The 17,634-nt window shown below is 41.2% G+C and overlaps 1 protein-coding gene across 4 annotated transcripts in view; it reads left to right on the top strand.

Moving 5' to 3' along the window:
* NFIA (nuclear factor I A) overlaps positions 1-17,634 on the top strand; it is a 393,406-nt gene that overhangs the window by 353,004 nt on the left and 22,768 nt on the right. For 3 of the 4 annotated variants that reach the window (XM_060139908.1, XM_060139906.1, XM_060139905.1), the window contains one exon: positions 2,989-3,080. The exons of the other annotated variant lie outside the window; for it this stretch is intronic. In XM_060139908.1, the coding sequence (XP_059995891.1) occupies positions 2,989-3,080 (92 nt within the window). The remainder of the gene's footprint in view (positions 1-2,988; positions 3,081-17,634) is intronic. 4 annotated transcript variants of the gene reach the window in all.

The raw sequence follows: 17,634 nt of genomic DNA, 5'->3' as shown, positions 1-17,634 counted from the left end.
CAGTTGTATATAATTCATTACCACATCTCCCCCTTTACTTGATTTTATATTCATGTTGAAAGCTCTTAACTGGGCATGTGTAATTGATTCACCATGGTATATGTGGTTGTTTTAATAAAAAGTTTCAACTGAGGCTTTTGTTTAACAGGATAACTCCCTCATTCCACTGTTTCTTTAGGAAAATCAAATTCAACTTATGTCATATCATCTCTGGAACTACATCCTGTTATAGGTGAACACTGCCTATTTTAGCTACAATAATGGAAGATGAGTCAGACTTTCTTCCTTCCCTTGTTTTTCCTGTGTCCTTGATTTTTCCCAGAATCAACTTTCTATAGAATAAATTTCCCTGGGCACTTTTTGTTCCATTCGATGGAACTCAGAGACTCTCAGATTTTTGTAGTTGTAATATCCTTTTCTTAAAAAGGCAAACACATTACCACCTCTCTCAGCATTGCTCTCTTTTTTAAAAACCAAAATAAAGTTTGGAGAAGTTTTAATAGCTTGTGAGAGCATTAAAGGCCTTCTGGGATGTTTTGTCTCATGATTGAAGAAGGGACAATAGCCAATTGTTAGCCTCATGGTAATTTTGAGCGGCTCAATTATTTGGATGCTAACCCTACTTTCAAAATGGCAGGGCTTCCCTGGTGGCACAGTGGTTGAGAGTCCACCTGCCGATGCAGGTGACGCGGGTTTGTGTCCCGGTCCGGGGGCATCCCACATGCCGCAGAGCGGCTGGGCCCGTGAGCCATGGCCGCTGAGCCTGCGCGTCCGGAGCCTGTGCTCCGCAACGGGAGAGGCCACAACAGTGAGAGGCCCGTGTACCGCAAAAAAAAAAAAAAAAAAAAAAAAAAAAGGCAAGATAGAGAATGGGATGTAACACACACTTTTCCAGATTTAGTGCTATGTATGGTCAACGAAGAACTATATTCACACACCAAAAAGAAAAAGAAAAAAAAGAAAAGTACCATGTATCCTAGGATCAATCAGCATGCATGTTTCTGACGTCACCAGTATGGTAAAAACGTCATAGGAAATCCTGCTGTGTGTCTGCAGTGACCAGGGCTGACATGCACACACTGCTCCGCTAGGACCATCAAACCAAGGCCTCGTGGTTCAGCATCTGTCATCAGTCATTTAGTCTTAGAACCTCAGCTTACTCTTTATGCCTTTTTGTTCCTTCTCAACCTACCTACCTATTCACATGTGAAAAAACACTTTTTTTCCTCCTAACGGCTAACAGGTTATTTTATCTACTAGCTTCCTCCTTATCTCTCCCACATCCTCTTTGTGCCCTAGAAGCAGGTAAATTCACTGCCAGCTAATTATAGTACATCATTTTCAATACATGACTTTCTGTTGAGACTTCTGAAAGCATATCAAAGTAGAGCAATAGGCTGAATGAAACAATTAATAAAGAGCATTTTACTGAGCTTTTTAAAAAAGCAAATTTCCCCCATACCAGTGAGTGAGAGGCACATACAGAACGGCTAAATGCAGAGGTATTTCTCAAATCTGTTCAGGTTAATCTGACATAGGATAGGCTGGGGAAGAAATCAGTAGATTCACGTTGCTAGACAGTACAGTGTACCATACGTTTAGATCACTTTATATAAAGCTGTTACTGGACGAATTCTTCTAAAACAAATACTACAACAACAAAAAGTTTCTTAATAATAGACATCAGGGGAACCTTATGTTCCTCCTCTGTTCCATGCTGATTTAACACAACCATACCCACATGACCATCACAGCTCTGCGTGGGTGACTTAGCTCTAATGACCAATAGGACTTGGCCCAGATTGGTGGAAATTTTATGTCTAGATGTGCTTAACAAGGGAAACAAGAAGTGTGAGCAGTTTTCTGTGAAACAGAAAATCAAAGGAAGAGAAGCAGATGATGTCAACAAGGGGAAGAAAATCTGGCAAATGAATTTGGTATTATTCCCTCAGTTATCTGTGTTTTTTAAGAAATGCAAATCATTTTCATCTTTTAGATGGTGCATGTCTCGTGTTAGTCCAGAAAACTTATGCCTTTTACAAGTATTGTTAAGAAATTTGAAATTAAGTAATAGTCTATCTAAAAATTTTAGTAAAGAAAGAATGTGAATAAATCCTTGGAGTTTGTGGTAAAGAAGTGAATTGAAGGACACCAGAAAACAAAATGTTCATTTGGATATATGAACCAATGAAACACCAGAACCACAGAATTTTTTCTCTCTAAACTATAGTGAAGCTCTTAAATATGAGTATAAAAACCAACAACAAAACGTTCATGTACTGTGAAAAGGATAGTTGGCTGAAGTGTGGTACCTGAGGTTCCAGGTTTACACGGGATCTTGATGGTTTGTACCTGAACAGAAGGGTTCTAGGGTGGGAAGACTACAAATGTTAGTACTCTAAGAGCATTTTGTGCATCATAAAATTCTAGACGCCCCACTGAGCCTGTAAAGACAGCGTGCTCTAAATGGTTTTCCACCACTTTTCTGGAGAACCCAGTCCCTTCTATAAAGACTCCTCTTCCATATTTAGAGATGGAGGCACAGGAACATTTCATGATCTTTAGGAGGGTAATAGTGTGAAAAGTAAGGTTGTAAAATGAACTACTTTCCTCCCCTTTCTACCTAATTTCTTTCTCCTGTGCTTTTAAAGACTAGGATATCTCTTTCTGACCCCAGAGCTCATGTTTAACTCAGAAAGTATACTTTACAAATGTCCTGCATGTTCTAATTTGTATGATGGAAGGAGAAAAGAGCTCATCTGAGCACCAATTTGACATCGTTTTATTCCAACAGTCTTTGGAAGCCAACACTCCTTCCCTTTTTGACTGTCTAAAATGCCCTTGCTAGCCAGATCCTTTTGCTAGCTACAGTGTTTGCACATTTCCTTGTTAATCAGCCGCGTAGGCTTGGAGACTGTGTGTTTTGGTGTTGTTTCTGTGTGCAATCTCGTGCTGCTTCCTGAACGCATGTGTCCCTTCCCTTCACAGCCTACTCGACACCCAGCACCTCCCCCGCAAACCGATTCGTCAGTGTTGGACCACGGGATCCAAGCTTTGTAAATATCCCTCAACAGACACAGGTGGGCCGCTCTCATCTTTTCTGTATGTGGTGCAGCTTGTTTTATTCATCAGGTGCATTGTAACTCGTCTTTCGGCACAACAGGCTGCATTTCCCAGCCCCTGTTCAGTCCCCTTTCCTCCTGACCCCTACCCATCCTGGCCCTTCAGCCACATTTCCATGTGTTCTTAGAAATCATGGAAAACAGTGCCTGCAATTTTTGCTTCTTGTATTGAGGGGGTAGGAGAGGAGGGCTTCTGTGCTAGAACTGCTTTTGCTATGGGAAGAAAATTTTCCCAGGCTGGATAGCGTGTGCTCCCTCTTTTAGGAATCTGTGCCTCTCTACGTGCAAGCAGACAGAAGTAGGCCCCTATTGAACCTGGAAAGTATACTCTGGCTGCCGGCGACATCAGAGTGCATGCTGGGAATGGGGAGCCAGTCCCTCTTATGTACTCATTATAGGGTCCCCAGGAACCTGGCAGACTTTCTAAGAGAAAGGAAAAGAAAGGGTTCCTGAGCGCTGTTAAGTTGCTGGTGTTGGTACTGAAATAGGAGGTGTTTGTTACTGGCTTCGCTGGCCCCAGTGGGGTGGGAGGGGATTATGTGAATATAATGTCATATTTTGAGGTAGGTGATTGAAAAAGAGTATGCCAGGACATCTAGAGTTTGTTTTTCAATAGATAGTTGTGTTTTGTGCTAGTATAGGCCAAGGAGAAAGAATCTCTCTTAAAAGTTTTGAAATAGCTGCTGTTAATTGAGAAACAGTGAAAGACTTTCGGAATTCAAAGGTAGCATATATAAAGATACTTAGAGAGTTGCGGAATAGAATTAGATGCAAGTTTTGGAAGAATCTGCTCTCTGATCTCCGAATCAGAATGTGACTGTATATTATCAGAATTGACATAAAGAATTTTCTCTTTGAGGTTCTCAACACAGTGTTTGAAAAATTCTCCAAGATATTTTGTGCATGCGCCTTGGTATGTAATCTCCAGATGCCTAATTTATAACTATTCATCTTTGTTTGTAACACTATGAGCAGGTGCTCATGAACGAGATAGATTTGCTTTCCTGGGTCCGCTTGCTTTCTCTGCGAAGGGTTTTAGTTTATTGCTGTGTCGACAGCGTGGGTTAAACAGCATTGCATCTGAAGCCTTCCTTACACTGAAGCAGGGTCACGGAAAGTACAGCCTCAGAGGAGGCAGCTGGGAGGAGAGGGAGAGGGGAAGGAGGGAGGGGAGGGAGAAGGTTAACTCTTGAATTTCCCACTTCTGCTGTTTCTTCTGAAACTGGCAGGTACATGGCATCTGGGATTAACTTCGCCTATTCAGTACTCCCCATAGAATTGTTCAAGTTTATTGCTTATTTTCCCATACCTTCAAATATTTAACTGGTGAATTTGAAGTTGAATAATTACCTCAAAGGCATTACAGTAGAAGAACATTTCTTATTGTACTTCTGACTCACATGATCAAGGTCAATGAGAAGGGGAGAACTGGGGACAGTAGCTTTACATTGGATGATTGCTTTTCTCAAAGCACCAGTGGGCTCAGGTTACTTCATTAAGAACCTCAAAAATGCAGTTTGGAAATGTCCTGTTTTGTATTTTATATAGTATTTTTATATAAGCTGTGATTCACTGAACTGAAACTGTACCCTGCATTCCATTCAATTTGTTTCTCTATAATCAAAACGTATTCTATTCCAACATGGCTTTGTTTCACAAATGCCTTATTTAACCCAGAAACTGAGTCTTCATGATGTTGACCACAAAAATTCAATTCTTAAAAATCCAGATTTTCTACGCATCTGTATGAATGATGTCATGTAGACCCAGTATTGGCATCTGGAACTGAATTTTTTGGGTTTCTGTTAAATATTTGGCATCATAGAGACAAGAGCTTAAATGTTTTTTATCACAGTGACACCTGCCACTTTTGGCTTGAAGAAAGCCATCCCCAATTGTCTTATGAGAAACCACACTAATGGAGTTACTCTTTTTCCCCCAAAAAATATCCTGAGATAAAAGTGTGCTCTAAGTATTTTAATATTTAGGTATATATATTAACTCTTTTTTTTTTTAAAGGAACTACTTTCTGGAACCATTTAAAGTGGTAGGCATATATAGATATAGATCATAAAAATAATATTTTTAGGTAATCTTTTTGAGAGGACATCAGGAGAGGAATTTTTATAGGAATTTTTTAAGACATAATTTGAACATGGCCTGCAGATTAGTAATTTCCTAGGCAAGCTTGCATTTTTCTATATAAATATTTTTGTTAATAAGGCATGAAATTTGTATTAGTTGAATTATGGGAAAAGTTTTCTGGAAAAACAATCTTTTCTTTTCTGCCTTTAAAGAAGTAAAAATTGAAGCGTCACCCAAGCAGATAGGTAAACTTTATAAATGCAGGAGAGGTATCCCGCACAGAAATCCATAAACAAATACAAAATAAAATGGTCTCCCTTTTCCCCAAAGAAACCTCTTGAAACATCAACCTGTAGAAGACAGATTAGATACGGTCCCTGTTTTTTCCAGCAGATAGAATTCCAGCTAATGAATAGACATTTGAAGTAGGCAGCTTTCAGTTTATCATAAGACCTTTCTTTAAAAAAAAAAAAAAAAGAGAGTTCTTTGATTATACATAGCCTCTATTTATTGAGCATTTTCTATGTACTGAGTACCTTAGGTACATTATCCAATGAATCTTGACAGCTACCCAATAGGATATATATAATTATCTCCACTTCATAGATTTGAAACCTGAGATCTGAAGAGATCGTTGATTTTTCCAAGGCCACACATGGTGAGAGGCAGAGCAAGAATGCCTCCCCAGTTTTGTCTGACTCCAAGGCCTATGCTCTCAAACCACTGTGCTGTACTGCCTCATGGGCCGGTGAGCACCTTTCCCTGCAGATATTCAAACAGAGACTGATGCTCAACTCTCAGGAATACCACTGACGTATTCCCTGGTTTTAAAACTGAAATTGCACTAAAATCTAATCATGAGTATATACCCCAAAGAGTTGAAAGCCGGGTCTCCAAGAGATACTTGTACACCCGTGTTCTTCGCAGCATTATTTACAATAGCCAAAAGGTAAAAGCAATCCAAACATCCATTGACAGATAAATGGATAAACAAAATACGGTATATACATTTTATTGTGTATATACCATTTTAATGTGGTATCATACATATTATTCAAAATTGAAAAGAAAGGGAATTCTGCAGTATGTTACAGCATAGATGAACTTTGAAGACGTTATGGAAAGTGAAATAGTCCAGTCCCAAAAGGACGAATACTATACGATTCCACTTATGTGAGGTATCTAGTGTAGTCAAATTCATAGAGACAAAAAGTAGAATGGTGGTTGCCGAGAGCTGGAGAGAGGGCAGAAGAGAGAGTTATTGTTTGGTGGGACAGAGTGTTAGTCTTATAAGATGAAAAAAGCTCTGAAGGTGTATGGTGGTGATGGTTGCACAACAGTGTGAATGTCCTGAATATCACTAAACTGTCCACTTAAAAATGGTTAAGATGGTAAATTTTATGTTGTGTGTATTTCACCACAATTTTTAAAATGTAATCATTAGATAAACTCTTCATGGTCCTTTCTCCACTTGAGAGTCTAAAATTCTGTAAAACAGCCAGGAAGAGTAGACTGTTTACCAGAAAACCCACTGTCATTTTGTGCTCTCGTGTCCAACACATAGTGGGTAGTCAGCAGATACGGGTTGAATCTAAATGATTCATAAGGAAGTTTAAAAATAATGACTTTTTCTTATTACAGTCGTGATACACGTTAATTGTGGAAAATACAGATGGGAAAAATAATAAAAATCACTTGTAGTCCTACTGTTCACATTTCTGTCTAAATCCATCCAGACTGCTTCGATGCATACAAATATATTGCAAAAATGAGATCATATTATATACACTGTTGGGTAACCTGCTGTTTCTTCCCCGTAACAATATATTATGGCCTTCTTTCCATGTAAATTGGAAAAATTGAATATTGGCTTTTATTGCACCTATTCATCATCTGTAATGATTGGTAGGGAAAGATAACATGGATAATTGAAAGCCATTTTTTCTCCTCCTTCCCTTCCAGTCTATCTTTTTTCCTCCAGAGAATTCCTCCCTTCACTGAGACAGAATTGCCTTCTCTTTAGCCTTGCCTCGAGCTAGTTTTCTTTCAAACTGCCTTCCAGTTGCATTGTCTATCTCACCCCAGCTTTTGGCTCTGTTGGAACATTCCTGCCAAGTTATCTGTCCCATTCTTCTGAATCACTTGTCTGCTACCTCTGCTACTATCATGATTTGCCTTTTGTTTTCCTTATACTCGTCCATTTTGTAGCTCATCATTAACATGGGGGGTAGCCACCTCCTGACAGCCTTTAGAACACCCATCTGTTCTAAGAAACCGTGACCACCCTGAATCTCTTATTTTTCAGTATTGTCCACCATGATAGTTGATACTAACATATAGAAAAGTCTCTGGGCATAGAGTATCTACTTCACTTTGGACACTATTAATGTCCCCTGCACGCCCACTGAATGATATAAGAGAGCATGGCATCATCTCAAACAGCAGAAAGCCAATGGCCATTTCAGTTGCATCTCATAATTTAATCTGATCCCTGAAAACGAGAGCCATTAAGAGGAGGCATTTATTTAGAGAAAAAAAGTTAATATTTCATCATGAGGTAATAAATAGAAATACCAGTTCCCACACAGAAGGACTGAGCAAAGAACTCATTTTTTTTCAGGTTCTAGTTTAATCAGAATGTTCAAATAAAATGCTTAACCTGCAGAACACCAATGAAGACTAATTCTTTAAAATGAAAAATGAGTGCAAACAATACTAAAAAACAGGCATTTCTTCCCTGCCACCCAAATCTATCGCTGTTCTACCTCAACAGAATTGTGGTATCTGAAATGCTATTTAAAACCAAATTACCATTTGGGTTATTAGAAGAATCGCTTGGCATGGCATGGGCCTGATTTGTTGACAAAAAGACACAGGTGCTGTAACCTTTGCTTAATAAATCATTTAGCTGCCTGACTGGCAAGCAGCGTGGCTCCCTTTGCCTCATGAAATTTACAAATGTATGCACAAACCACACACTTCACTGTGCTGGAAACCGGCTGATCTGGGGAGGTCCCTGCAGAGCTAAATTATGGGCATAGCACCCGCTGTCTGCCTTTGGTGGGGATGCACAAGGAACATAGGGAGGTGGTGGATATGGAGAGCGTTTGGATCTGTTGCCATTCTGTGTGTCATATTCCTGAAACTCTGCCTAAGAAACCAAAGCTCGGGCAATCTGCAGAATGCAAAACTTCCTAAGTCCCTTTCATCAGTCACTCATCATTTCTGACTATATTCCCAGGACCCAAGAAGGCAGGGAATAACAATTCTCCTCAAGTTGTTCAAAGTCTAATAGAGGAAACAGATGTAAAAAATAATAGTAATGACAACAACGTTAATAATGCAGTGGGATACCAGTTACAATAAGGATTTGCCTAAGAGGCTTTGAGAGCAGAGAGCTGAGTAGAAGAACTTTCCAAAGAGTGGGAGGGACAGAAAAGGCTAGATAGTTTTTCTGTCCTTGTCTAACTTTGGACTGATGATATGGCTCTGGTTCTTATACATTTTACCTTTTTCCTGTACTTTTAATTTTTGCCATGAGCTGGTCGATAAGGCTTTAGCCCATCTTAGGTAGAGAGACACGCTGAGTTCTGTCTTCTCTGGACCAAGCAGATAAAATTAGAATCCTTTCCCACTGCTGGCATATCAGCCAGACCCCCCGCCCCAGTCCCTCATTTCCAAGAAACAGCCCTTCTTGCGTAATGTTCTCACCCAGGACACCAGGCTCACTTGAGATTGCACTGCAGTCAGCTGAAGCCATTCCCTGCCCAGACGCCAGCTGCCTGCCTGTAGGAGGTTAGGTACCACACAGAAGTTCAAGAAGCAGCCTGGATAGTTGCAAAGGCAGGAAACTCAGATTTTGTTAGAGAAAGGAAAATAAAAAATATCGTCCCCCTTCTAGTTAGAATTGGATCTGAGCATTTTTGTTACAAGCCCATACAGCTGAAAACTCCCAGGATTGGAGAGGAATGGCAGATAAAATTCCATTTACTCCTAACTTTGAAAAAAGTTAATTGGCCAAATGGGCATTCTGTATTAAGCGCCAGGGCATGCCGGGTTCTGTGCCTGCACTCCCTACAGGCCTCAGAGCCCTCTGAGATTGGTACTGTTATCCCTATTTTACAGATGAGGAAACTGAAATTTCAAAGAGTGTACTTGCCCCCTGGCAAACGAGGTAGCCAGGGTTTGAACCAGTCTGTCTCCAGAACTGCTCTCTTTCCTGAATACTGTCTTCATCCTTAACCATTTATAATGAAAGGTTACTGGCTGTTTTCTCTTTATGGTCTAAGATTGACTCATCCTCTTACATCAAGGAATAGGACCGACGCTGTACTTGGTTCTTCTGAAGACCTGCCCCAGTTTCCTATTAGCCTGCATCTGTGAAATCAAGACTGAGTTCATTCTGTCATCCTGCCTGGGAAAAAGACCTTTACTAATGACATTAGTCTGCATCTGTGAGAACAACCAGCCTCTGCCCAGAGCCCAGATAGCAGAGCAGCTGAGACTGTGAGCTTTCCTTTCAGATCTTGGTTGGAGCTTTATTTCATCACTTAGCAGTAGTATGTGTACTTCATTTCTTGTAGTTTTTAAAATTTTTTCTTTGTAATTCAATTTTTCTAGCCTGGTTTATTAACTGTAAAATGGTGATGACTGTATTTATCTACCTCCTACGGTTGTGTTGAGTCTTAAATTCTGTTAGTGTAGAGAAAGTAAATGCTTGACACCTGTTAAATGCTCAACAAATAATAGCATTTGTTGTTCAGTTGATAACTAAACTCATATTTAAACAGTATTTTCTGGATTACAAAGTATTTTCTCATTTGATCTTCAGAGCAACCCTTTGAAGTAGGCAGAGCCGTTATCATTATCCCCATTATACAGATTTTAAAACTGAGGTTTAAAGAGAGGGAAGTGACTTCCCCAGAACCACATAGCTGGGGGTTCGTAGAGCCAGGACACAGACCCGCTTCTGATTCCAGAGCCCACACTCCCTTCAGCATGCCCCATCAGGGAAGGACTTGTATGAGTCCTCATGTGCTACTGTGTAGATATGGGCAGAACCTGCCCACCAAACGCTGGATCTAAAGTAACCATCCAGTTAGGACAAAATTAGGACAACACCTCCACAAGATCAGAATCTCGTGGATTCTTCCACTGAGCATCTGCCCTAAACGTACTCCAAAAGCCTCATTCAACTGGGTACATCTATTCTTGCCCTGCACCCCATTTCTTCTCTTAAGCCAAATTGTGCCCCAAGGCAGAGGAGACTTCCCAAGGGGAAATCATGTCTCTGAGCGTGGCAAGGACTGTAGCAAATGAATGTACCCCCCAGAATCTGCGGGGAAAGGCAGTGCCTGGTCATTCTTTTCTCTTATGTTCTCTGCTCCAGCCGTAGGTGTTGAATAGTCAGCACCGCCTCGCGGAGATGTTACCCCTGCCATCTGCTCCCTCTTACCGTGGGCAGGAGCGACTCCCCCAGCTTCCCAGCCCCCACCCCAGCCTGTAAGTTCTTACCACGTTCTCTTCGCAAACACATGGCAGCTGACTCACGGACAGCCTATGAGACACGCTTAAAATACATTTTTCAATAAACAGAACCTTTGTCTTTCAAGTTTTATTTGGGCAGCACACTTTAGTTGTCCTCAGCCACAAATTTCACTTCTGAACCAAGCGAGAGCCTCAGTTCTAGGTACTGGTCTCCTTTTTCTCCCTTAGTTTTTAATACTTCGGAGATCCCATCATGTTTAATGCATATTTTGGTTTGGTTTTAGCCTTTCTGTTTGTTTGTTGCCTTGCTCCAAAAAGATTTGGGGAAGCTTCTTAGTTGAAGCAAATTGATGATCGTTGAAAGAATTAAGGTGCTTACGTGGGATCTGGCACACAGTAGGTGCACAATAAACAGTGGTTCCTTTCATGCTTGCTTCTTTTCCAGTATTTAAATGAGATCAGTGGCAATGGAGAAGGGGAAGAGGAAAGGGAGATTTCACAGGAAATTTTAGATTTCGTGGAAGAAGAAAAAGGACCAAACGTCTGGTATTTGTTTAATTAGCCCTTGGGATTGGGGGAAAAGTGGGATAGAAAATGGGGGGGAAAGTGGGGGGGAAAGATTGAAACAAGAAGCTGTGAATGGGTGTAAAGAGCTGAGAGGAGTTAGATCAGAATTTGATGATAGCCTTACAGTGAAGTCAGAAAACCATAGTATCAAATGCAGAACTGCTGTCAAGATTTCCAGCCCTGAAATGTGTCTTGATAATGATGTTTCCAGTCAGTGGAAGTTTCAAGATACTGAGGGAAATGCTCTTTTTTTTTAAACTGAAATATAGTTGATTTACAATGTTGTGTTAATTTTTGCTGTACAACAAAGTGATTCAGTTATACATATATATGCATTCTTTTTATATATATATTCTTCTCCATTATGGTTTATCACAGAATATTGAATATAGTTCCCTGTGCTATACAGTAGGACCTTGTTATTTATCCATTCTATATATAATAGTTTGCATCTGCTAACCCCAAACTCCCACTTCATCTCTTTCTCACTCTCCCCTCCCCCTTGTCAACCCGAGTCTGTTCTCTATGTCTGTGAGTCTGTTTCTGTTTCATAAAAGTTCATTTTTGTGTCATATTTTATATTCCACATATAAGTGATATCATATGGTATTTGTCTTTCTCTTTCTGACTTACTTCACTTAGTATGATAATCTCTAGTTGCATCCATGTTTCTGCAAATGGCATTACTTCATTCTTTTTTATGGCTGAGTAGTATTCCATTCTATATGTGTACATCTTCTTTATCCATTCATCTGTCGATGGACGTTTAGATTGTTTCCATGTCTTGGCTATTGTGAATAGTGCTGCTATGAACATAGGAGGTGTGTGTGTCTTTTTGAATTATATTTTTGTCTGGATATATGCCCAGAAATGGGATTGTTGGATCATATGGCAACTCTATTTTTAGTTTTTTGAGGACCATCCATACTGTTCCCCATAGTGGCTGCACCAACTTAATTCCCACCAGCAGCATAGGAGGGTTCCTAAGGGAAATGCTCTTGACGCTCATGGTCTGATTTCTTTAGGGGAACAAGGAAAAAGTCATGAGTCGGAGAGTACAATAGACTTGTTTTCACATCTTGGCTGTGCCATTTATCTGAGTGATCTTGGACATGTTACCCTTTAAAATTCTGTTTCCTTATCTATGAAATGAAGGTGATAAAGTATCTACCTCATAGAAGAAAACCCAATTAAGTGTGGCTTCAGCCAATCAGGTTTTCTTTTCTCACATAGCAAGAAATCTGTCAGTGAGTGGTTGTTGGCATTGTTTCAGCTGCTACATGTTGCCAGCAGGAACCTTGCTCTTTCTAACATTCTGCTCTACCATTCTTAGCATCCACAAGCAGGTGCCTCTGACTGCAAAATGACTGCTGCAGCTCCAGGCATCACACCCATATCCTTCCCCCTTATTCCTCTTATATCAGGGAACAAAGATCCTGCCTTATTCCTTCCCTGTTTCCTGTTAACAAATTTCTACTTGGGTCTCATTGACTAAAACTGGTCACATTTTAATCTTTAGTTGCAAAAGATGCCAGGAAAGCCAACACAAAACTATCTTGATTGGCTATGATCATGACTCATTACCCAGGGTTGGTCACATTGTCCTCCCTAAACAAAATTGCAGAAAGAAGGGGCAATAGATAGTGGGTAGATTGTTAACAGTATCTCCCATCTTCCTTTTTCCCCATTCCCTGGTAGGTTTCATGCTGTTTTCAACTCCTGTTCTTGCACTTGACTCCTTTCCTCTCTTGCTGCTTGTCTCCTTCCAGTGCCTTTCCTCCACACTCACTCCCTGTGCATCTAGGAGACAGGTATGCTGTGTGCATGTATGGGTGTACAGTGATCATCTCATTTCAGCCCTCTGTTGGAGTCCAGGATTTGGGCAGAAGTACTGGAGTTTTCTACAGACCAGCTCCCACAGGGCTGGGTCAAGGTTCTTCTGGTAAACGAGGACTCTGAAAAGGCTGCGTTGAAGGACATGTGCCTTTGTAATTGCAGGGGAACTCTGGGAAACAGTGCCCTCCACGTGCCCTCCCAGGTGCTTATCAAACAGTCAGCAATAGGTTCTGGGTTTCTCTTTTATGACTTGGAACCAGATGCTTCCTTTGCAAAAGAAAAGAGCCTGGTTTTGCTGAGCTTGAGTCAACAGAGTTCAGAGAACAGGAAAATGAGTGCATTGGCCCTGCTACATGCTCTGAGGAGAGAAGGCAGTACAGGTGGGGTTCCCACTTTCCACAAAGCCCCTGCATGTGAAAATCCCATACCGGGGAAGAATTTGCTTTACCAAATGTTTCTGCACTCTAAATAATGACTGTTCGCATTAGGAGAGGTTCCTTTAGGACACAGGCTTTCCCAGGCCTTCTAATGAGTCTGAGTCTAAGACCTTGAAGGTTCCACAGATACACATAGTTCCAAGGCCAGAGCCTATTGTCTAATGTGAGATTCTCAAAAATCTCACGTGAGTTCTCAGTGATTCTTCCTGGCCGCTTTTCCCACACCCGCTTGTTTACTTTCCTGTTTGTTTATTGAGGACGAAGACACATTCTTTTATCAGTGGCCTATGTTTTGGGGGTATAGCCTTTCATTGGAGCCTGTTCATTAAGTTACATTCCACAGTGCAGGCTTCCCCCAAAATATTTGCCTGAGAATTTTTCCTTAGGCTTCACATCGCTTCCTTTATAGCAGAGACAAAGTAACTTAGCACTTCTAATTGGCTTTTCACTTTCCAAATGCTTTACACATTAACTAATGAACCACATGATCTTGTGATAAGCTGGATCCCTGGGTTGGAGCTGGGACACTGGGTTAGGACAGGCTGTCCTGGCCCCATGTTCCTCGCCTTCACACTCTCCCTTCCCCCACACATGCTGCCACCTGTCCCACCCCCCTACCCCCCACCCCCAGAATCGGAATGTGTTGGGCTAAATGGAGCTGCAGCCCAGGCACAAACATCCTCAGCACAGGGCAGCCTTGGGCCCACGTGGCTCTGCCTTAACGATGTGGGAAGTGCCCAACACTGCCTTCCAAGGCTGGATATGCTGCATGTTAAAGGAAATTTAAGGCAGCCTTCGTGGAACACAGGTTCTGCCCCTCTGAAGTACAATCTCCCTTCTGTGGATCTATGGCCAAGTGTTATGTATGTGTATTGGGGAAGCAGTAGTACCAGGGGTCAGGGGTGGGGGGAATGGAAGGACAATACAATAGCAAGGTCTAGTAAGGGAACTGACCATAGTGCATCTTGGTAGAGTAAAATGAGCACTGGACTAGGAGTCAAAATATCTGGATTCCTAGCTCATCTGTCCCACTCACCAGCTGTCCTTAGGGAGAAAAAAGAAACCAGAATTTACTGAGCACATACTATATCCCTGGTAACTACCACACCAGGGTACTACTGATATATATGATCCAATCCCTGCCATCCATTGCTCACAGACTTTTAAGGAGAAAAGTAAACAAATTATAGTAAGATATGGTAAGGGAAACAGTTGAAGTATGTATAATCTACAGGTAGTGCAGAGAGTAGATAATTAACCTGGGGGAGAAGCAGGGAATTCATGGAAGATATTCTAGAGGAGATTTCACATGAGCTAGTTTGGAAGGAGACAGAAATAGTTCCATTCCAGGAGAGGGGAACAGCACATGCAGAGAAACAGTGGTGTGTGTTCAGAGAATTCTGTTTCATATGTTGGTTAATGTAAGGTAAATGACAGAGAATGTTGAGTAATGAGGCTGGCAAGTTAAACGGGGTCTAGTTGTGAATACATACATGCCTTTATACAATGATAAGGCACTTGGACTTTATTCTGTGGGAGATGGGAAGCAGGTGAAGGGCACAGTGGGATCTCTATATGTGAAGAAACCTTAACTTAGCTTGGTTTACCATGCATGGGGTCTGAGATTTTACAGGTAGTAGCAGCATTAAGACCTATGGTCATGAGGTACTCTCCTCTCCAAGGCAGTATAACATAGTAGAGAAAATAGAAGCTTTGGAGCCAGATGGACTTGATTTTGATTTATCTCAGTACATGACTCATATGGATTAAAGTGTAACCCCCCCCCCAATTCCATATGTTGAAGCCCTAACCCCCAATGTGATAGTATTTGAAGATGGGGCCTTTGAGAAGTAGTTAGGTTTAGATGAGGGTGAGATCCTTATGATGGGTTTAGTGGTCTTTTAAGAAAAGACAGGGAATTCCCTGGCGGTCCAGTGGTTAGGACTCAGTGCTTTCACTGCTGTGGCCCCAGGTTCAATCCCTGTTCGGGGAACTAAGATCCCATAAGACACGCAGTGCAGCTAACCAAAAGAAAAGAAAAGACACCAGAGAGCATGCTCTCTGTCATGTGAGGACTCAGCAAGAAGGCAGCCATTTGCAATCCAGGGAGATGACCTTCCCCGGGTACCAAATCAGTTAGAACTTTGGTCTTGGACTTCCACTCCAGAACTGTGAGCAGATAAATTTCTGTTGTTTAAGCCACTCAGTCTATGGTATTTTTTTATGGCAGCCTGAGCAGACTTCCACAGTGACCTTGGGGTAATTTTTAGCCTTTCTGACCCTTAGATGTCACATTTTTAAAATTATAAATTAATTGTGCATTCCACTTAGAGTTTTGTGAAAATTCAATATGGTTAGAATGTAAAGCCCCCAGCACCCCACCCTGGCACAGGGAAAGCTGACGTGTGCTGCTGCCTTTTCACTCCTTAGAATGGAACCTCTGTCAGCACCAGAAGTGAGGCAGGATGCATCTCCTTCATCTTTGGGACCAGGGACCCGTGATTGCCAGTAGAGACATAGAAATGTTAATATGGTGAGAACCACAGAGGTAATCTGGTAATTTTTCCCCTGGGCTGCGTCGTCTCTCCCTCCATCCTCCCATGTCCATTTTCCATAAACTGTGCCATTAATTTTCTCACTAGCTAGTGGAATGATATTTATTTATTAAGAACATACTTAGCATACTCCCAAGGAGCAAGTTAAAGCTCAGCTAACAGCTTCAGTTTCTGGTTGTGAGGAAAAATACACTGAGGAATGTATATGGAGAGTTTCTATGTATGGTATAATTTCATATTAAAAAACGATTAAACTTTATGCTGGATGAGGGAGAGAAGAAAAAAATCCCAGTGCAAAAAACAAGTTATGAACCTAGGAGCACAGTTTCTGAATGTTTATTTTGTCAGATACGCAGCTGACATGACGGGCTCTAATGGGGTGGTGATCCTCATTGAATTGCAAATGGCTGTGAGTGACTGAAATACCGCGGGGACTTAAATAAGTGGTGCATACTGTATTACTTAGGCTGCATCCTTTAGCCAAGTTGAAGGCTTCTTTTTCTCCATCCATTCCCAACACACGCATGCACACACGTAACATGCGCACACATGCGCACACACATGCATGCATCTGTCCATTCCAGAAACTCCGTGTTAGAGCCTTAATTTCCCATCTAGAACAATGCTGATGTGCCTTTCCTGACTTTGCCCCTTTGCCCTCTGCCACCAAAGTGCAGCCCCACCACACACACACACACACACACACACACACACACTCTCTCTCTCTCTCTCCAATGCAGATAATGGTGTCTCAGATCAGACTGCTTTGCTGCAGCATCAAGACCCAAATCAATTTATCGACTCTGTCAGAATGGCTGGTACAGTAATTGTTACAAGAGAAGAATGGAAAGTGAGAACGTTTCCACGTGAAAAATAAAAATGACGTTTTGTTCTTTCCTGTCCCCCCCCCCTTTTTTGCCTCATAGATCTTTATGTGTTTACACAGCAGAGAGCACTTTACTTAAGTTAATCAGCTCCTTCTACATTATTAATTGTGACAGGGCGCTACATGACAGGAAGAGTATTATGGGAAACATTGATCTCACTCAGATGGCGTGGACCTGAGCAGGTTTGGTATTCCTTCCCCCATCTCACTGCTTTGGGGTCCCATCAAATCACATTTCCCTGATTGACAACACAGAACACCTCCCATCAATACAATTGATTCTGTGAAAAACGACAAGGAACATTTTTCAGCTGGAGATAGATGAATTATGGTGATGGTAGAGAGAACATTTCAGAAATCTTCTTTCAGTTTAGAAACTTAAATTGGGAACTAAGGTACTATTATCATCCCAAACACAAGCCTAATTTATATCCTCAGAAAAATGCTACTATTAAAAGAAACTTACTACAAGTGAAAAATAGACTTAGTTGAAGCCAGCAGTGAACCTGAAGATATAATAGATGTTTTTAAAAGGCCATCCGCTAATTTTTTGTGGGACATTTTTGGTTAAGTGCACATCTTTGAAAGACATTTCATTAAAGTTCAACTTTCATGGCTTATACCTGTAGACCCTAACATAAATCCTATGTGAATGGACA

The sequence above is a fragment of the Lagenorhynchus albirostris genome, chromosome 2, assembly GCF_949774975.1.
Source record: "Lagenorhynchus albirostris chromosome 2, mLagAlb1.1, whole genome shotgun sequence".
In the NCBI taxonomy this organism is placed as follows: domain Eukaryota; kingdom Metazoa; phylum Chordata; class Mammalia; order Artiodactyla; family Delphinidae; genus Lagenorhynchus; species Lagenorhynchus albirostris.
This window is presented reverse-complemented; position numbering and strand designations above follow the sequence as displayed.